The sequence below is a fragment of the Dipodomys merriami genome, unplaced genomic scaffold (assembly GCF_024711535.1).
Source record: "Dipodomys merriami isolate MVZ:Mamm:240054 unplaced genomic scaffold, mDipMer1.0.p SCAF_519, whole genome shotgun sequence".
Classification (NCBI taxonomy): Eukaryota; Metazoa; Chordata; class Mammalia; order Rodentia; family Heteromyidae; genus Dipodomys; species Dipodomys merriami.
The window spans coordinates 362,842-383,134 of record NW_027206090.1 but is presented as its reverse complement, the minus strand read 5'-3'; the positions used below and the strand labels follow the sequence as shown (position 1 = coordinate 383,134).

The 20,293-nt window shown below is 51.5% G+C and overlaps 2 protein-coding genes across 2 annotated transcripts in view; both read left to right on the top strand.

The window, feature by feature from the left end:
• Window positions 1–1,629: 1,629 nt before the first annotated feature.
• LOC138810991 (zinc finger protein 627-like) lies at window positions 1,630–19,202 on the top strand. Its single transcript, XM_069998445.1, has 5 exons — window positions 1,630–1,717; window positions 12,748–12,874; window positions 13,517–13,601; window positions 14,042–14,146; window positions 14,572–19,202. Exons 1-5 carry the CDS (start codon window positions 1,715–1,717, stop codon window positions 15,908–15,910), a joined length of 1,659 nt encoding a protein of 552 aa, XP_069854546.1. The 5' UTR covers window positions 1,630–1,714; the 3' UTR covers window positions 15,911–19,202.
• The window catches only part of LOC138810990 (harmonin-binding protein USHBP1-like), a 30,291-nt gene continuing 11,632 nt past the window's right edge, over window positions 1,635–20,293 (top strand). The window contains exon 1 of the mRNA XM_069998444.1: window positions 1,635–1,717. The gene's annotated coding sequence lies outside the window, so the exon portion shown is untranslated. The remainder of the gene's footprint in view (window positions 1,718–20,293) is intronic.

Sequence of the window (20,293 nt, the reverse complement as noted above, 5' to 3'; positions counted from 1 at the left end):
TTTGAGTGGTGATCCTCAAATCTCAGGATCCTGAGTAGCTAGGGTTACAGGCACCAGCGCTCATCTATAACACAATTTTAAATGGATACTTGGTTGGAGATGGGCCAGCCTCAGGAGGGTTAAACCTGGGCTGAAGTACACTAGTGGAAGAGGCGTAGTGATTCTAGAATGTTTAGGATTGACTGTGGGGACCATCAGAGCACTTGGTGGTGGGGAGAAATGGAGATGCAGTTCTGAAAAGATAAACACACCATGCAAGACCCCCAGACCCGGGGGCCCTGTGACAGCCAGGGAGACTGGCGGGATCCAGTGAAAGGGGGAAGGCCAAAGATCACACTGCCCTACTGTTTTTCAGACCAGTTGGATCACGCGCCTATAATAGTTTGTCAACACCTTCACTTTTTTTTTTTGTCGGTCCTGGGGCTTTGAAGGTGGGGCTTGGGCGCTGTCCCTGCGCTCCGCAGCCCAAGGCCAGCGCTCTACCACTTGAGACGCAGCGCCACTTCTGGTTTTCTAGTGGCTCAAGTGGTATAGAGCGCTGGCCTTGAGCTGAAGAGCTGAGGGACAGCGCCCAGGCCCCGAGTTCAAGCCCCACACCCGACAAAAGAAAAGAAAATCAGAGCCCATTCTGCTTTTGCCATCCGAAGAATTGGCTTCCGCAGCTTGATCTCCCTTAATTCACCCCGGAGAGCAGTGGGTGGGTAATCTGTCTGGGTGAAGGCCTGACGGGAGGGACCGTGTGCAGATCATCCAGAGCCCTTAGCTGGCTGCTGGGGCAGGGGCAGCGGGCAGCCACCCGGGAAAGCAGGGTGCCCGCGTGCGGCGAGGCTCAGGCTCCGTCCCTTGCGTGGTGGTGACGTGTGGCCTGTGGATCCTTTCTCTGCGCAGCGTGGGTTGCGGACTGCGCTGCGCTACCCGCAAACACTGTACTGGCGCGCATTGCGTGCACCACCGGCGTACCCGGGCCGGCCTGCGCAGGAATGACAGTCGGACTCGGGGCTTGTGGCTGTGGCCAGCGTGGAGAGGGCGGCGGCCTGTGCGCCCCGGCGTCGGGGCCACCTTAGCGGGCACCTGCCCAGCTCTGGAGGCCGCGTCTCCGGGCCTCGTGCGCGGGGCAGGCGCTTCCTCCGCACATCCACCATGATAAAACTGGGAGGTCAACTTGGAAGAGGCGGGGGGGGGGCAGGAAGCCGCACCCCGATTCCTCCAGTGTGTGCCCACACCAGCCAGGCCCGGCCTGGTCTCAAGTCACAAGTTCTCCCCCCACACACACACACTTAGGACACACTTGGGGCCCGGCTTTTCGGGGGGAGAAGAGCCGGGGAGCGCCGGAGGAGGCCCGGGAGCAGGTGTCCTCGCCGAAAGCCGGTTCTGCTCACCTGTAATTATCTGTCAGGCCGTGACACGTCCCCGCCCCGCCCTCCCCGCCGCAGCCGGCCGGGGACGCTCATTATGCATCGCGCCCCGGCCAGGTAGAGGATGGCTCCCCCCGTCACTCAGGGCTCGGGGGCGGGACTCGGGCCCCGGGGCCAATCACGGGCGGCGGGGGCGTGGCCAGGGGCGCGGGGCGCCTCCAAATCCTCGGAACTTCCTGTTTAGCGCGGCCATATTCACGGTCTCTGCTCCTGTGAGGGGTTCGGGTGTCTCGTCACCGGTCCGTGTGGTCTTTTGACGAACTGCGTTATCCGCGAGGGGGGACCCCACGGAGGCGGCCATGGTGAGCGGGGGCCGGACCCCGAGGGGTGTCCGGAGGGGTGGTGCGGGCCCGGCTGTGGGGGGGCAGGGCCTCGGCGGGGGGGGCGGCGTCGCGGGGTCCGCGGGGGGCGGGGGCGGGGGGAGCCGGCCCGGTGCGCCCCCGCCTCCCCGCGTCCCCCGCCCCGCGGACCCCGCACCTGCTCGGAGCCTCGACGGCTTGTGCCCCGGCGGCCCGCGGGGTGGGGCTGGGGGGGACTGGGGGAGACGCCCGCCCGGGCCCGCGTGTCCGGCCCGCGGGGGGTCGCGGGCGTGGGCCCCCCCCCCGCACACACCGAGTGCCCGGCGTCTCCCGCACGGCCGGGCCCGGGGACACGCACGCACACGCGCGGAAAAAGTAAAAGTGGTAAAGCGAGGACTGCGAGAAAAGAGGGGGGCAGAGGGGGAGGGGGGAGGGGGGAAGGAGGGAGGGGGAGGGGGTGCAGGGAGGAAGGCCCGCGCGAGGCCGATAACGCCGCGGCGGCGGGCGGCGGGCCGGGGCGCGCAGGAAACTTGTGGTTAGACGTGCTTCAGCTTTCGTGGGCGTTGGGGTGCACAGGAGGAGGGGGCCACGGCGAGGCGCCCCCGTGCGGCCGATGCGACACGCGGGGGCGGGGGGTCGAAGTGGTGACGGTGCAGATTTGGGGGGGGAAGGGACCGGCACAGGTTCAAGGTCGCCGTCCGGGGTGCGCGGGGCCCGGCCCCGGACCCCCCCCCGCCCCGGCCCCGGACGCCCCCGGCCCCGGCCCCGGACGCCCCCCCCCCCCGCCCCGGACGCCCCCGGCCCCGGACGCCCCCCCCCCCGCCCCGGCCCCGGACGCCCCCGGCCCCGGCCCCGGACGCCCCCCCCCCCGCCCCGGACGCCCCCGGCCCCGGACGCCCCCCCCCCCGCCCCGGCCCCGGACGCCCCCGGCCCCGGCCCCGGACGCCCCCCCCCCCCGCCCCGGACGCCCCCGGCCCCGGACGCCCCCCCCCCCGCCCCGGCCCCGGACGCCCCCCCCCCCGCCCCGGACGCCCCCGGCCCCGGACGCCCCCCCCCCCGCCCCGGCCCCGGACGCCCCCGGCCCCGGCCCCGGACGCCCCCCCCCCGCCCCGGACGCCCCCGGCCCCGGACGCCCCCCCCCCCGCCCCGGACGCCTCGGTCCCGGACGCCCCCCCCCCCCGCCCCGGCCCCGGACGCCCCCCCCCCCCCCCCGCCCCGGACGCCCCCGCCCCGGACGCCTCGGTCCCGCCGCGGCGGCCGACTTAGTCTGATTAGTTTTTTTATTTGTTTTTTTTTTCCTCTCCGCCTTTGAGAAGTTCTAACTACAAACGGACTGACTGCACCCCCCCCCAGGGGCCTGTGGGAGATGCTGGGGGTGGGCGGGAGGGGGGCTGGGATTCTTTCTCTGAAGCTAATCTGCCTCTGCCGGCAAACCACAAGTGTCAGATGTGCGGGCAGCTCGGGGTGAGGCAGAAAAAGGGCTTTTCTTGTCTAGAAAAGAGGATGGGGGATGGGGGCAGCCTCAGAAAGTAACCCTTGAGGGTCTCCCTGTTCTGCTGGGGACAATGAGGTGTGGGCCTGTGTGCTGCTGGGGCAGGGAGAGGAGAAACTTGCACTTACTCGGTTGTGTTTTAATTTCTGTTGATGATCTGTGCTGATCCTTTTTTATTTTTATTTTTTAGAGGACAGGGGTAGACATAACCTGGGGATTTAGCCCATTCGGCTGAGTCTGGTCCTGCAGTGGTTAAAAAAGAAAGAGACAGCCAGGCGCCAGGGTGGCTCAGTCTGTAATCTTAGCTACTCAGGAGGCTGAGATCTGAGGATCATGTTTCAAAGCCAGCCTGGGCAGGAAAGGCTGTGAGACACTTAATCTTCAATTACCCACCAAAAAGCCAGGAAGTAGATAGAGTTGAGGCTCAAGTGATATGGTGCCTGCCAGCCTTGAACAAAAAAAGCTCTGGGACAGAGCCCAGGTTGTGAGTTCTAGCTCTAACACTGGTGCAAGCTCTCTGTCTGTCTGTCTGTCTGTCTGTCTGTCTGTCTGTCTGTCTGTCTGTCTGTCTGTCTCTCCCTCTCTCTCTCTTTCACACACACACACAAAGGAACAAGGGGGCCATACGTAGGTTTAATGGGCAGGTGTTTCTTCGCTTTAGGCAGTTTCGCCAGATCACAAAGGATTGCGGGTTGGTGTTAATTACCACCTTTGGTCTGGGGTGCGGCTCAGCGATAGCATTCTTGGGGCCCAGGGTTGGCTCCCCAGGAGTGGGAAGAAAGATTCACCGGTATTTTCAAAGGTTACAGTGCTGGATAAAATTTAACATTTGATCTGTTTGCCTCTTCATCCCTCTCGTTGGATTAGAAAGTCATTTGTCCCCAGCCTGCAGGTCTTTGTGGCTGGTGGGAGGAAGACACCTTTGAGTTCTGCCTGGTGGAGAAATTGTTCTCTGGAACTCCCCATTTATTGAGGCCTGTAGTGTTTTAAAAATTGAGTTTTAGCCCACAATAAAAGTGTACTTGGTTCTTGATCATAAACACCTTTCAGGCGGTGCCTTCCTGAATGCATGCTGTGAACAGACTCACATCTGTCATTTCAGGACAGGAATGGTGGCCAGTCACCAAAAACACAGGCTTCTGACTCGCATCTTGCTGTGGTGTGCTGGGCCAGAGTTCAGAGCTTGAGGGGTGTCTGCTCCCCTGGGTAGTGTCGTCGTTGAGGGACTGCATACCTGGTTGTTGGTGGAGAATGGGTTGGCATCACCAGGCAATTTGTATCAAAAAAATGATGTCAGAGGGCTGGGAAGGTGGCTCAGTGGTAGCGTGCTTGCCTAGCCTGCACGAAGGCCCTGGTTCAATTCCTCAGGACCACATGCACAGAAAAAGCCAGAAATGGTGCTGAGGCTCAAGTGGTAGAGCACTAGCCGTGAGCAAAAGAAGCTCAGGACAGCGCCCAGGCCCTGAGTTCAAGCCCCAGGACTGGCCCAAAAAAAAAAAAAAAGAAAAAGGAAAGTCCAAAAAAACGTTTAGCTGCCTCAGAATGGAGGCTGTGCCGGACGGAACCTGATCGCCTTGGTGTGGGGAGCCGGGAACACAAGGAGGCCTGGAGGGCGGAATTGAATGTCCTGGCTGCTCAGGTTTCCCCCACTTCCTGACTGACTGGGGGGGCAGGAGGCCTCTGAGCCCAGAGCTCAGGAATGTGCTTTACTCTGAGAGAGGACCCCCTCTGAGCCGCAGGGTCTCCCCTGGGTGACCTCAGCCCCACCCCCCATCCTGATAGAGAACCTGAATTGCTTAGGGTTCTCACTGATAGGATCAGCTCGGCTTCTCTACCCTAAGCCAGTTTCTATTCTGGAATATTGTTTCAAAAAAACCATAGACGTTTACTTCCACATTACAGCTTCAGATGGCTAGCTCCCTCCTTCCTCCCGTTAATCACTAGCAAGACAGACTGAAGTGGAGCTGTGGAGCAAGTGGTAGAGAGCCAGTCTTCTTTTTTGGTGGGAGTTGGGGGTGGGGTGGGGTGTTCTTCCAGGGTTTTCTTTTAGGGTTTTGTTGTTGTTTGGCTTTCTTTCTTTTAATCTTCCCTTTGCAGTGCTTGGATTAAACCCAGTGCTGAGTGCATGGTGCCCCCGTGCTCTACCACTAAATCATGTCTAGGCCTGACAATGCCACTGGGGGTGCCCCTATCTCCCCCAGCACCGTGGCTTCCTGCATTGTTTTACTGGATGGAAAAAAAGTGGCTGGTCTGTACATGCGCATCACTCAGATGCAGCAGGAAATGCTTACAGTAGGAGTGGATGAGTTTATCATCTGAGTTTTCATAGGTATATGTTTCTTGTGAGACTTGCCAACACAGAGAATGATGGTAATTTATTTATTTTTGTTAATTTGGCTTACTTCCTCTTACTGATGGCCTCTACACTCAACGTTATTTATAGAGGGAATGTTCTTTATCTTTGGTGTTTTTGGGGTCATTGTGTGTTTTGGGGCAGGGGTTTTGTGGCTTGAACTCAGGGCCTAGGCACTGTCTCCTGAGCTTTTTTCACCCAACACTAGTGTTCTACCAATTAAGCCACAGCTCCACTTCAGCTTTTTTTGTTTTTGTTTTTGTTTTTGTAGGCCGTGGGGCTTGAACTCTGGGTCTGGGCGCTGTCCTTCAGCTCTTCAGCTCAAGGCGAGCGCTCTACCACTTGAGCTACAGCGCCACTTCCGGTTTTTCGTGGTTTTATTGGAGATAGGAGTCTCACGGTCTCTCCTGCCCGGGCTGGCTTTGAACCGCGATCCTCAGATCTCAGCCTCCTGAGTAGCTAGGATTACAGGCGTGAGCCACCAGCACCCAGCTCCACTTCAGCTTTTTGGTAGTTAGTTGGAGATAAGAGTCTCACGGTCAGGGGCTGGGAAGGTGGCTCAGTGGTAGAGCGCTTGCCTTGCATGCCTGAGGCCCTGGGTTCAATTCCTCAGCACCACATAAGAAAAAAGAAAAAAGCCGGAAGTGGCGCTGTGGCTCAAGTGGTAGAGCGCTAGCCTTGAGCTGAAGAGCTGAGGGACAGCGCCCAGGCCCAGAGTTCAGGCCCCATGACCAGACCCCCCCCCAAAAAAAGAAAGGGTCTCACAGTCTTTCTTACCCTGGCTGGCTTTGAACCATAATCCTCAGATCTTAGTCTCCTGAGTAGCTGGATTACTGACGTGAGTCACACCAGTCTGACTACACAGTGTTTTTGTTGGTTTTTGAGATAGGGTCTTTGTTGTAGCTCAGACTGGCCTCAAAGTCCTGAATGACTTGGCCTCACAAATGCTGAGATTATAGACATTCACCACTGCTCCATCTGCCCTGTCACAGGCAATGTCCGTCTCTCTCTGTTTGGGCTGTGTAAATGGGACAGTTTAAACTGGACATTCTGGCTTTGTCATTGATATAGAAAACAATGACGATTTTTTTTTAAGTACTGGTAATTGGACCCAGGCCTCACACTAGACACATAGCCTAGAGTGGTTGTGCCTGTAGGTCTTCAGTTTATAATGTTTCTCTGCCTGTAGGTCTTCAGTTTATAATGTTTCTCTGCCTGTAGGTCTTCAGTTTATAATGTTTCTCTGCCTGTAGGTCTTCAGTTTATAATGTTTCTCTGCCTGTAGGTTTCAGTTTATAATGTTTCTCTGCCTGTAGGTCTTCAGTTTATAATGTTTCTCTCCCCTCCCCCTTGAACTGGGACCTGGCATTCATTCTGCTTCCTTGTTCAAGGCATTCCTCCAGTTTGGCATTTTGCTGGTTAACTGGAGATGGCTTCTCACTCACTTTTCTGCCCGATCTGGCTTCAAATTGCAATCTTCCAGGTCTCAGCCTCCTGAGCAGCTAGAATTACAGGCCTGCACTACCAGTGGCAGCTTGTACTTTGTCTTTGAGGTAGCGTCTTGGTAACTTTACCTGGCATGGTCTTATACTCAAAGCAGCTGGGGTAATAGATGTGGGCCTGGTGCCTGGTTGAAATAATAGTCTTTTGTGTGTTCTAACAGCCTTGTACAAACTTGCTGCATTTCCTTATTAATTCCCAGAGGGTTGGTGTTTTTTTGTTTTGTTTGGGTTTGGTTTGATTATTATTGTTGTTCTTAGGAATTTACAGGGTGTTTATGTTTATATTTTTGAAAAAAAAATTCGGTTTGGTTGTTTTTTGTGTCACTTTTAAGGCTTGAACTCAGAGCCTGGACATTGTTTTTGTTTTTGTGCTGTTTGGGGGGTTTAAAGTTGGGACTTGGACACTGTCCCTTAGCTTTTGTGCTCGAAGGTAGCACTCTACCACTTGAGCCACGGTTCCACATCCAGCTTTTTCCTGGTTCATTGGAGATAGGCGTCTCGGCTTTGAACTGGGATCATCAGATCTCACCTTCTGAGTAGTTAAGATTACAAGTGTGAGCCACCGATGCCTGGCCAGATGGGTCTTTAAAATGACTAAGTGGTTAGTAAGAGTGACCTTAGTAACTTGGGTGTTATCCTGCAGTTAGTTTAGTTGTAATGATGTTGCAATGTAAAAGCTCTTTTACTTTCATCAGCTTCCTCCACTGATTACTGTGGGTTATTTCATTGATAGTTTGTGTGATTTTTATTTTTGTCCTTTTGTGTTTTGGGTTTGTTTGTGTTGCTTTGTTTTTGTCATGGGGCTTGAACCAGGGCTGGGCGCTGTCCCTGAGCTTGTTCACTAAAACTAGTCCTTAGACCCTTACCCAGCTGCCTCCGGAAGCAGAGATTTCAGCTCCTAATCCGCAGACTGTGCTAGTTCCTTGCCTACCAGAAGTGCTAAGTGTCAGGAAGATCTTCCCAGTGTGCAGCTCTCAAAAATGAGAGTTAAGGTGTTGGCGGCTCATACCTGCAATCCTAGTTATTCAGGAGATCTGAGGACCATGGTTCGAAGCCAGCCTGAGCAGGGAAGCCCGTGAGACTCTCATCTCCAATAAGCTACTAAAAAAAAAGGTCAGGAGTGACTCTGGCTCAAGTGGGAGTGTGCTAGACTTGAGCACAAAGAGGCTCAGAGACAGCACTCAGGCCCAGAGTTCAAGCCTAGGTCTGGCAGAAAAATAAAATAAAATAAGACTAGTACTCTACCACTTTAAGCCACAGCACCACTTCCAGTTTTCTGATGGTTCATTGGAGATAAGAGTCTCAAGGACGCCGGGCGCTGGTGGCTCACGCCTGTAATCCTAGCTACTCAGGAGGCTGAGATCTGAAGATCGCGGTTCAAAGCCAGCCCGAGCAGGAGAGACCGTGAGACTCCTATCTCCAATAAACCACCAGAAAACCGGAAGTGGCGCTGTAGCTCAAGTGGTAGAGCGCTCGCCTTGAGCTGAAGAGCTGAGGGACAGCGCCCAGACCCAGAGTTCAAGCCCCACGGCCGACAAAAAAAAAAAAAAAAAAAAAAAAAGAGTCTCAAGGACTTTCCTGCCCAGGCTGGCTTTGAACCGCCAGCCTCAGATTTCAGCCTCCTGAGTAGCCAGGATTACAGGCATGAGTCACCAGCACTTGGCTATTTTTGTCTTTTGATTGAAGATTATCTTGCCTTTCTTGATTTTTCTGAAATGTAAGAAGATGACTTTTTTTCTCTTTTGGAGTATGTACTGATTTCAATTTCTCCCTATGACTTTTCTGCACCTCAGAAAATGGTACTAAGTGATAGTGACAGAAAATGAGTTAGGAGGTTAGGAGAGAAATGCACTTCCTGTGGACTGAAAGCAGGCCATCCCTGGGGAGAATGACCCATTTCTGTGTGTGTGTGTGTGTGTGTGTGTGTGTGTGTGTGTGTGTGTGTGTGTACGTACGCACGCACGCACGCACGCATGCACCAGGTCCTGCCTGGGCACTGTCCTTGAGCTTTTTCACTCAAGTCTAGTGCTCTACCACTTAAGACACTACACTTCTGACTTTTTGGGTTTTTAATTGGAGATAAGAGTCTCACAGGGCTGGGAAGGTGGCTCAGTGGTAGAGCGCTTGCCTTGCATGTAGGAGGCCCTGGGTTCCATTCCTTAGCACCACATAAGCAGAAAAATCTGGAAGTGGTGCTGTGGCTCAAGTGGTAGAGCGCTAGCCTTGAGCTGAAGAGCTGAGAGACAGTGCTAAGGCCCAGAGTTCAGACCCCACAACCGACAAAAGAAAAAAAAAAAAAAGAGTCTCACAAATTTTCCTGCATGGGCTGGCTTTGAACTGTGACCTTCAGATCTCAGCCTCCTAAGCAGCTAGGATTACAAGAATGAGCCCCAAGTGCCCAGCTTCTATTGACAATGTTTCTATTAACATTATTGTGACAGCTTGCTTGGATTTCTGGAGATGAGACTTCTCTTCCTTGTAGTTGCTGTTCAGGTTCGAGGGCTTGATCCGGGTCTGGGTGCTGTCCCTGAGTTTTTTTAGTCTAGGCTCTAGCACTTGAACCACAGCTCCATTTTTCTCATAGACTTTCCTGAGGCATGAGCCACCACCATCTGGCTTGACTTGGTTTTAAGATCCTTTTCTACCACTTGAGCCACATAACACCACTTTGGGTTTTCTGGTTGTTTACTGGAGATAAGAGTCACACGGGCTGGGTAGAGTGCTCGCCTCAAATGCATGAGAGGCCCTAGGTTCGATTCGTCAGTACCACGTAAACAGAAAAGCCGGAGGTGGGGCTGTGGCTCAAGTGGTAGAGCTTTAGCCTTGAGCTGAGGAGCTCAGAGACAGTACCCAGGCCCAGAGTTCAAGCCCCGTGACTGACCAAAATAAAAAGTCTCATGGACTTTCCTGCACAGGCTGGCTTTGAACCATGATCCTCAGGGCTCAGCCTCTTGAGTAGCTATGATGACAGGCGTGAGCCACCGGCGCCCGGCTGTGTCCTTTAACATTGCCATTCTTCCTCTTGTTTATTTATTTGTTGTGGTTTGTCTGCTTATTATCCTTTTACATTCTGCAGTAAACACTACAGAGTGCTGCCTGATGTAGTGAGTTACCTTTTACGAGTCTGTGTAATGTTTCACTTTGATCTTTGAGAAGCAAGGCGGAACCTTCTTGGTTGTTGTCTCTCACTTGGATCATTGAAGCCATTCCCTCTTTAACATTCCCTCTTTAACAAGCCCTGACGCAGCGCACCTGTCCGAGCAGCTCACTGTATTTGCAGTCTTTCTGGGAAGGCTCCTGCTGATGATCATGTGGGTGTGTGGCAAACATTCAATGACGAGAAACACCCATGGTTCCTGTGGACACACTGCTGGGGAGCCCTGAGCCCCTCCTCTCAGTCTGCCTGAGAGGCGAGGTCCATCTATAGTAGTTCCAAGATAGCAGGCAAGGCCAGAATTTGTGCTCAAGACTTTCTATTTGGGGGGTTGGGAAGGTGGCTCAGTGGTAGAGTGTTTGCATGAGGCCCTGGGTTCAATTCCTAAGCACCACATAAACAGAGACCAGAAGTGGTGCTGTGGCTCAAGTGGATGGTAAAGTGCTAGCCTTGAGCAAAGAAGCTCAGGGACTGTGCTCAGGCTCTGAGTTCAAACCCCCGGACTGGCAAAAAAAATCTGTTTTGTCTCAACACAAGTGAGGTTCACTCTCTGGTGCCCACTGGGTCGTTCCTCCTCTTTGTGAGGGGACGTGAGTGTGGACAGAGAGCCAGAGCGGTGGCCACGATGTGGGGCGATCATTTTGTAGCACATGGTGTCAAATCAGCATATTCTGAAACAGTCATTCCTCACGATATCACAGTTCACTGATTGCGGCTTCACTATATCATGGGTTTTAAAAAGTATATAATTCTGTATCAAGGAGTTTCCATTGTATCATAGGATTTTGTGGTATATAGGTATTTTTTTTATAATATCTGTGATTTTAATTATTTTTGCCTTAAAACTTCAAACAATATAAAATACTAAAATGTTAATTCAAACATATTAAAAGAATATTAAAATAAAATACAGTGTGTAGTTCGCCAGCATACGGATACTGTACTGAACACAATGGAAATGCAGTATGCCACTACCGCTTGCCCAGGTTTGCCAATGTGAGATTGTACACGCCACACCATTGGCTGATGGAATGGAAGGCGACCAATCACAGCACTGTGTTCTGTATCCTTGGTGCTCATTGGCTCAGGGGCAGTAGCATCAGTCTGTTTGCCCTCAGGCATGTGCCTGTTTGTTCAGCATCTCTCCTTGTTCACATCGACGTCTGATCGCTGCGCATAGTGTTGCCATGCAGTGTTGTGTTTCTGTGAAATTTTTGGAAAAGTTTGAGTTTATTTCAACCCCACAATGCCACCCAAAGTTCTGAGCCTTCTAAGGCTTCTGGCAGGGAACCCAAGCACCAGAGGAAGATGCTCACCTCCAAAGCAAAGGTGGAACTTCTCCACCTGCTAAGGGGAGGCTGTAGGCTGCCATGAGGGAATCAACAAATCTACTGTTCACTACGTAAAGAAAGACGAGAACGGCAGCGATGACTTTTAACAAGACTGCGAAAAGGGCGGTCACTTCCCGCAGTAAGGCCCCTGTGGAGACAGAGCCTGCATTGGGCCTGTGAATAATGACTGCAGGAGAAGAAGGTCTCCCTGGATACCAACACCATCGGACGAAGGCCAAGCTTTATGAAAGTTTTATGGAAAACACAGATGAAGTGATGAAGATGAAGACGAGGATGATTGAGGACGAAGACGCAGAAGCAGGATGGTCGAGTGCTTCTCCCACCAGACCAACCGCACTCAGTGCCGGCTGGGGCTGGGGTGACACATTGCAGACAGTTGGGCTCAAAAGCGTTTCTGCGTGGAGAAGCCGCCTCTGTGGATAAAGCTGGAGTGGAGGGGTTCGTGAACGACACGTTCAAATCCATTATTGGGGAAGAGAGCCATAGCCTGAACACGCTTTTAACATCGGTGAGACGAAGTCAGCCAGTGAAGAAGAGGATGAGGAGCACAGTGAAGTATGGGGTGGAGAAGAGGCGAGGTTGGCCTAACGCTTGCTCATCTTGCAGCCGTGGCGAGAATGGCCAAAGGCTCGAGTGAGTGCTGAAGAACGGGAGTCCCACATGCTTTGTTCATTGCTTTCTGCAAATACAATCAAGAGCAGCATGCATGTCGGTTTATACAAAAACCATCTCACTCAGAAGAAAAAGCGGCACCAGCAGCTTCCCATAACTCTGTTCCTCACCCGGATGAAGAGATCAGGTACACCTCTATCTTTAGTGGAAATAGAAGTTACGGCCCAGGGCAAAGATACATGTACTTCACTGGTGAGTGCCCAAATAGAATTTTATATGTTGTTAAAATTATGTAGATTTAAGAGTGGAAAGGATTTAGAGTATAGGAAATGTTTATGAGAATGTGGGAAAGGTTAATAAGAAAGTGGGAAAGGCTTATAGGAGAGGGCCAACGGATTATAAAGCCTTAAAATATATTTTAAAAAATGCTGCTATTTTGCGGATTTTCACCTATTGGGGGGGTCTCTGGAGCGTAACTCCCACAATAGGTGAGGGACCGCTGTACCCGTAGATCCCCAGGACTGCTGGTCTACTTACTCATCCTCGAAATGCCCTTGTGACGTTTCAGGAGTCTGTGACCTTCGATGATGTGTTTGTCAACTTCACCCTGGAGGAGTGGGCTCTGCTGGACGCAGCCCAGCAGCAGCTGTACAGAGACGTGATGGTGGAGACCTTCCGCAACCTGGCCTCCGTGGGTAAGGACCACTTCATTGTCTTTTTCTGTCAGTCAAAAGTGAATGTCTTTGCTGGGCACCGGTGGCTCACGCCTCTCATCCTAGCTACTCAGGAGGCTGAGATTTGAGGATCATGGTTCAAAGCCAGCCCAGGCAGGAAAGTCCACATGAGATTCTGATCTCCAATAAACCACTAGAAAACCGGAAGTGGCGCTGTGGCTCAAGTGGTAGAGCGCTAGTCTTGAGCTGAAGAGCTGAGGGACAGCGCCCAGGCACAGAGTTCAAGCCCCATGACCAACAACAACAACAACAAAAAGAATGTCTTGCTAGACACCTGTGGCTCACGCCTATAATCTTAGCTACTCAGGCTGAGATATGAGGATCATGGTTCAAAGCCAATCCAGGCAGGAAAGTCCATGAGATTCTTCTCTCCAATAACTCACCAGAAAACTGAAAGTGGTGCTGTGGCTCAAAGTGGTAGAACATTAGCCTTGAGGAAGAATGCTCAGGGACAGCGGCCAGGCCCTTGCTCCATGATTTGAAATGTGGAAAGGGAATAATGTCCGACGTGGTTATATTATGACCACAAACCCTAGTAAACTGTAGCCAATTTGTCTGGGAGGTCACAATCCTTCGTAACAATTCTATCTATGTACATTTTAGAAAAGGAAAAGGAAAGCCAGATCATTGAAGATGAGGAAGATCAGACAGTTGAAGAAGTGTGTGAAAATCCGGAACCAGATCTAAGGTAATTTGTCACTGAAAGAGAAAGCAATGTCCCAGAGGGATCTACAAGTAAAGCCAGGCGTGGTGCCTGTCTTCCTAGCTTTCTGGAAGGGTAGAGACTGGGGGAATGTGAGCTGAGGCCGGCCAGCCACCGGAGTATGTGGACTGGCCACAGCTCAGCCAGACAGAGCACACATCCATTGCGTCTGCCTCAGCGGGGAGCACAAACAGGAGAATCACAGTCCGAGCGGGCTCAGACGTGAAGCGCGGGCCCACCTTGAGAATGATGAGCACAGAAAGGGACTGATAGGATATCCCCTCCCTTCCCACCAAGAAAAGGAAAAGGAAAAGAAAGGATCAAGAATAACGGGTAGGATTGAAAAGCCCCAGAAATATACTAACCCAGAATCAAATTGCTTTCATCACTGAAAGTTCTGTTTTGTTCCCCAAATGTTCATTCAGAGTAAGCATTCTCAATGAGAAAACGCAGAATCCGACTTATTCCGGGGCTGGGAACATCTGGAACAGCAACATCATGCCCAAAGTGAAGATCTCTGATGATTTCAGGTACAGAAACTTCACTCCATGCACAAAATCCCGAAAGATGTCCGAAACTCCCATTTCAGGCTTTGGTGGAGCACGTACGTGAACAGAGATGAATTCTGTGTGTGGATCAAGATCTATTTTTAAGATCCCTCATTCATTCTATTTCAAAGTTTGGGCGTCTTTGGTTCTGGTCATTTCTGTAGGCGCTGGCCGCCTTGTATTTCCTGTGTACTACGTACTAGAGATTCTGCCTGCACACAGTTCTTTCCTGGGAAACGTAATTCAGAGACACCCCCCCCCCCCGCCCCCGTACCGTTCTGCGCATGTCAGAACTTTCGCCATCCTGTAGCACATCTAGTCTGTTCAGGACATCATGCCAATAAACTTCCCCAGTCCCAAGCATTTTTAAGAGGGGAATTTATTGATATCCTTCTCCTTATTTCCAGAATCCAAGTTCTGGAGAGTCTCTATGAAAATACGGAGCAGATCGAATACGGCGACATCTTCAGTCCCATTCCGGGTGACGCTGTGAACAAGGAGACAGCGGGTGCCTTGGAACCCAGCAAAAGCCGGATGTTTGACGTCCTCATGGGTCCCTCGTCCCTCAACGTGCCCTTCAACGCCTACCCCTACCACAAGCCCCTCGACTACCAGCAGTACGGCACCATGCCTTTTAAGTTCGAGGACTACACGAATCCTCTCCCCCAGTATTTGCAACAACAGGACGGGACAAACTCGGGAGACAGGTACTATGGATACAATCAGTATGGGAATGCCTTCAGTCATGCCAGTTCCGCTCCAGTCCACGAGCGATCTCAGTCGGGTGACAGGCCGTACGCATGCCCACAGTGTGGGAAAGCCTTCTTGTCTTTGAGTGACGTGCGGAGACATGAGAGGACGCACACTGGCGAGAAACCCTTCGTGTGCAAGCAGTGTGGGAAGGCCTTCAGCTCCTCTGGTTACATTAAGATCCACGAAAGGACTCACACTGGGGAGAAGCCCTACGTGTGTAAGCAGTGTGGCAAAGCCTTCGGGCAGTCCAGCCACTGCCTCATCCACGAAAGAACCCACACTGGCGAGAAGCCCTACGTGTGCATGGAGTGCGGGAAAGCCTTCTGCTCGATGAGCGACGTTCGGAAACACGAGCGCACGCACACCGGAGAGCGGCCGTACGTGTGCATGCAGTGCGGGAAAGCCTTCTGCTCCATGAGCGATGTTCGGAAACACGAGCGCACGCACACCGGAGAGCGGCCGTACGTGTGCATGCAGTGCGGGAAAGCCTTCTACACGTGGAGCGATGCACAAAAGCACTACCGCACGCACAGTGGGGAGAAGCCCTACGTGTGTAACGAGTGTGGCAAAGCCTTCAGCGACTCCAGTTCCCTTCACAAGCATAAAATCACGCACACAGGACAGAAACCCTACTCGTGCAATCAGTGCGGAAAAGCCTTCTTTCTCCTGGGCAACATCCAAACACACTTACGGACTCACAATGGAGAGAAACCCTTCGTGTGTAAATACTGCGGGAAAGCCTTCAGTTGTTCGAGTTACATAAAAATCCACGAGCGAACACACACCGGAGAGAAGCCCTACGTGTGCCCGCAGTGCGGCAAAGCCTTCTTTACTCTAAGCAACGTTCGAAGACACGCACGAACTCACAGTGGGGAGAAGGCCTGCGTGTGCAAGGAATGCGGACAAGTGTTCCTTTCGCTGAGTGACTTGCAGACACACGAAGCGCTGGCACACTGCGTGGAGACCATGCCCTATGGTTTGAACGTGGAATGACCTCTGCGCGCTGCCGTGCCGAAGGCGGGTCCCCAGCTGGGGTGTCTGTCGTGGGGACTTTGTGGACACTTTCCGAGGACCGGAGCTCGAAGACTAGTGCGAGGCATGCATCTCTCCGGCGTCCTAACTGGTTTTCTCCGCTTCTGGCTCAGCACAAACACTCATCTCAGCCCCAGACTCGCACCGCCAGCGGCACCCACTCACCACTGGGACCAGTGTTTGTGAAACTGTGAGCCTCGGGGAACACGCAGGAGTGGTACTTCAAGTTCAAGATCAGCCTGAGCTACACCAGGCCATCCTGTCCCCACACCAACACCTGATTGCTGGTGCTTGGGCTCCCGCCTATAATCTCAGCTACTCAGGAAGCTGAGACCTGAGGATCACGGTTTAAAGCCAGCCTGGGCAGGAAAGTCCATGAGACTCTTTTTCTCCAATGAACCACCGGAAAACCGGAAGTGGAGTTGTGGCTCAAGAGACAGGGTGCCAGACTTGAGTAAAATAAGCTCAGGGACAGCGCCCATGCCTTGAGCTTAAGCCTCTATACCTGCACCCCCCAAAAAAAACAAAAAAAAAAAGAAAAAAAAGAATAAGTTCTCCACCTACGTTGTTCATGTCAAGTATTTTGTCACCGCAATAGAGAAAACATAGTCCATGTGCATAAGCAGCACGATCCCTGCAGCCAAGCCTGATCCCAAGTAGAGCTGGTGCGAATGACTGAAGGCTTGACTCTGGGCAAGATGTGTTGTACACATGGATGGATGTGCTAAGTTCACATCCCTGTGTACAACTATCTGGAAATAAGAAAAAAAAAAAAACCTACGCGAAGACATCATTATCCCGTGAACTTGTAAGCAATCATGAGAACCAAGAGTGGAGAGAGTATGTGGGCGTGTATCGGTCCATCAGCGTGGGACATGAATATGGAAAAACACAGCACAGCCTGCTGTGGGAGAGATGGGTGGGGTTTCCAGGGGCCCCCAGGGAGAAGAGCACACTGGGTCAGACCCCACCGGTGTGAGAAACACAAGGAAGTTGTCAGTTATAAGCAAGTCGTGTGGAAGTTCCTCATGCAATACAATCCTAGAAACCGTAGGTAGAAAGCGTGTGATGCAAAAACAGTTTGTGTAGACATCTCTGGAAATCACACACCGCGAAAGACAGATTTCAAAAGTTTAAGATGTTTTTGTGATTTCCATGAGTCTTACAGAAATCCCTATTAGGGATGAAACCAAGGTAAACTTGGAATGGTGCCGACGCACCATGAGTGTGTGTTTTAAGAATGGAACCAACCCATTTCAAGAGAAATCTCCACTTCTCAGGAGGCAGAGATCTGGAGGATCAAAGTTCGAGGCCAGCCTGGTCAAAAGTTATTGAGACTTCATCTCAACTAAACAAGCCACATGTGGTGGTGCGTCCCTGCCATCCCAGGTGTACAGGAAGGCACGAGATTGCTCTCCAAGACTGGCTCTGTACAGTAACTTTTAAGTAAAAAGCGCTGGGGTTGTAGCTTATGTAATTGAAGCGATTTGCCTAGCAAGCTCAAGGCCTCAAGTGTAAACCCCAGTTTAAACAAAAGTTTAAAAAAAAAAAAAAAGTTTCATACTGCTTTTATTTCCTGAGACTGTATCTGCAAAGATGCCATCATACTCGTAGACTAGGCCAAGTTTGTAAGTTTCCGTGTGTGTCTCTTTTGATGTGGAGACGCGCGATCACACACTTACGGCTTCAGTTTTGTTTTCTGCATGTTGGTTTTACTTCGCATTCTTGTGATGTTAAAACATAGGCTTTTATTGTATTTTGTTCTTCAGGCATCATACCAAAAACAAAAACAAAAACAACAAAAAAAAGACTTCATGCTGGTGTAAGTGTCCTCTTGCTAGTGACCTCCACAGTTGTAGCTTTCGTTACATAGGCTGTATTTGATTGTAGTAATAATAAATCTCTCCATGAAATTTCTGACAGGAGTGGTATTTGTAAAGGCGCTGCCTGCTGGCGGCCATCGGCACTCAGGGGACAGATGTGCTTCTGCCTTTGATGATCCTGATAGTTCTCACCTGCAAGGCTGGTGTGACCACTGTAAAGAAAACTGGATGTGTGTGGCGTACCAGCCGGTCCATGAACAGAGGCAAAGTTTTGCTCCTGTTTAAGATACAGAGCTGGGTGCCGGTGGTTCATACCTGTCATCCTAGTGACTCAGGAGGCTGAAATCTGAGAATTGTGGTTCCAAGACAGCCCAAGTAGGAAAGTCCGTGAGACTCTTTCTCCAGTTACCCATCAAAAAAGCCAGAATTGGAGCTGTAGCTCAAGTTGGTAGAGCTCTAGCCTTGAGGGGAAAAAACAAAAAGCTCAGGGACAGTGGTCAGACCCTGATTGCCAGCCCAGAACTGGCACAAAAAGCAAACGAAAGCTGTACAATGCATCCGATCGCCTGTGTTAGAGATACATGTAGCAGATTGGTCATGGGGGAGCATTTTGTCCTGTCAGAAGTCTGTGACTGGAGGGCTGTGTTGCATAGAGACCCTACGTAGAAGCACAGCCCGTAGAACAGAACAAGTCTGTGTACGTGAAAGGTGTATTAGAGACTGCTAGCTAGAGGCCTGGACAGACAAAGCTGCTGCTTAGTTCTTCTGGAATCCTAGCTACTCTGAAGGCTGAGATGGGGAGGATCATGTTTTGAGGCCAGCCCAGGAAGAAAAGTTCCTGAGACCCCCCTCCACAGCTGACTGATGGTGCTGTGACGTGAACTTGGCATCCGATGACATAAGTAACGGGATTGTGTTGTAGGCACCTGAGACCCTAGCTCACGAATGATCAGTGCATAACTCGGCCATAGAGTACCTGCCTAACAAGCCGAAGCCCTGAGTTCAAACTCTAATACCAAAAAAAAACCAACCCTCACAAATGCAAAAATTATATTAAGTATCTGGGCACCAGTGTCTCACACCTGTAATCCTACCTACTCAGGAGACTGAAATCTGAACATGGAGGTTCAAAGCCAACCAAAGCAGAAAAGTCCAAGAGACTTCTCCAATTAACCAACAAAGTGCCGAACTGCATGTGGCTCAAGTGGTAGAGCACCAGCTGTGAGCATAAAAGCTGAGCTAGAGTCCAAGGCCCTGAGCTCACGCACCAGCACCAGCACACACACACACACACACACACACACACACACACACTTACATAGTGCATCCCCTATAGTAGCGCTGTCTATCAGTAGTCGTATCAGTATTGATGTCAAATATAACAAAAGTATGTCCTGTATTTATGTCAATAAATAAAGGAGTATATCATCGATTGTCGTCCTTCTTGTAAATTGCTCGCCCCTGACTATGGGTTCAATCCTAGGACCCAGAGGTTGGATTCCGGGTGTTCAGGGTAAGTAGTGTGTAGTCCCGTACTGTGTGGTCTGAATGGGTCCCCAGTTTCCTGTGGGGGAGCTGGATTTCCGTTGAGCTGGCGCTGCTCTGCGCTCGGGTCGGGAGGTACAGGTGCACCTGGCTGTGGTAGGCCCAGCTTCTTGAGAGGTGGCAAGATTGTAGATCCTGTCTAAAAAGGAGTGGGGGGGTTGGGAAGGTGGCTCAGTGGTAGAGCGCTTGCTTTGCATGCACGAGGCCCTGGGTTCGATTCCCCAGCACCACACATAAGCAGAAAAAAGAAAAAAAGTCACTGAAAGAACACCAAAATAGGGCTGGAAATATAGCTTAGTAGTAGAGTGCTTGCCTAGCATGCATGAAGCCCTGGGTTCGATTCCTCAGTACCACATACACAGAAAAGGCCGGAAGTGGCACTGTGGCTCAAGTGGTAGAGCGCTAGCCTTGAGCAAAAGAAGCTCAGGGACAGTGCCCAGGCCCTGAGTTCAAGCCCCAGGACTAGCAAGAAAAAAACAACTAAAAAATAAATAATGGATGCAGTTAACATGTATATTGTAAACCTGTTAATGATTTTGAATTGTGGCCTCCTGTTAAGTTTGTGAGAAATGATTACACCATTTGGAGTCTGTCCTTGTAAATTATACTTGAATTTATAATTTGCATTAATAGCATCTTGTTAATGTGTTTTTATTTTTCTTTTAGGAGTTAAGTTGTATCTCAATCATCCTACTGATGCCCTTGCTTATGTTAAGACAAAAAGAACCATTACAGGCTCATGCCTGTAATCCTAGCTACTCAAGAGGCTGAGATCTGAGGATCATGGTTCAAACCCAGCCCAGGCAGGAAAGTCCATGAGACTCTTAGCTCCAATAAACCACCAGAAAACTGGAAGTGGTGCTGTGGCTCAAGTGGTAGAGCGCTCTCCTTGAGCTGAAGAGCGGAGGGACAGTGTCCAAGCCCAGAGTTCAAGCCCCATGACCAGAAAAAATAAGATAAAAAAATAAAGCAAAGA

What these genes read in the sequence shown, in the direction of transcription:
- LOC138810991 (XM_069998445.1), top strand. An exon ending in CCGCAACCTGGCCTCCGTGG is followed by an intron (nt 12,875 to 13,516) that starts GTAAGGACCACT and finishes TGTACATTTTAG; the next exon opens with AAAAGGAAAAGGAAAGCCAG. An exon ending in AATCCGGAACCAGATCTAAG is followed by an intron (nt 13,602 to 14,041) that starts GTAATTTGTCAC and finishes ATGTTCATTCAG; the next exon opens with AGTAAGCATTCTCAATGAGA.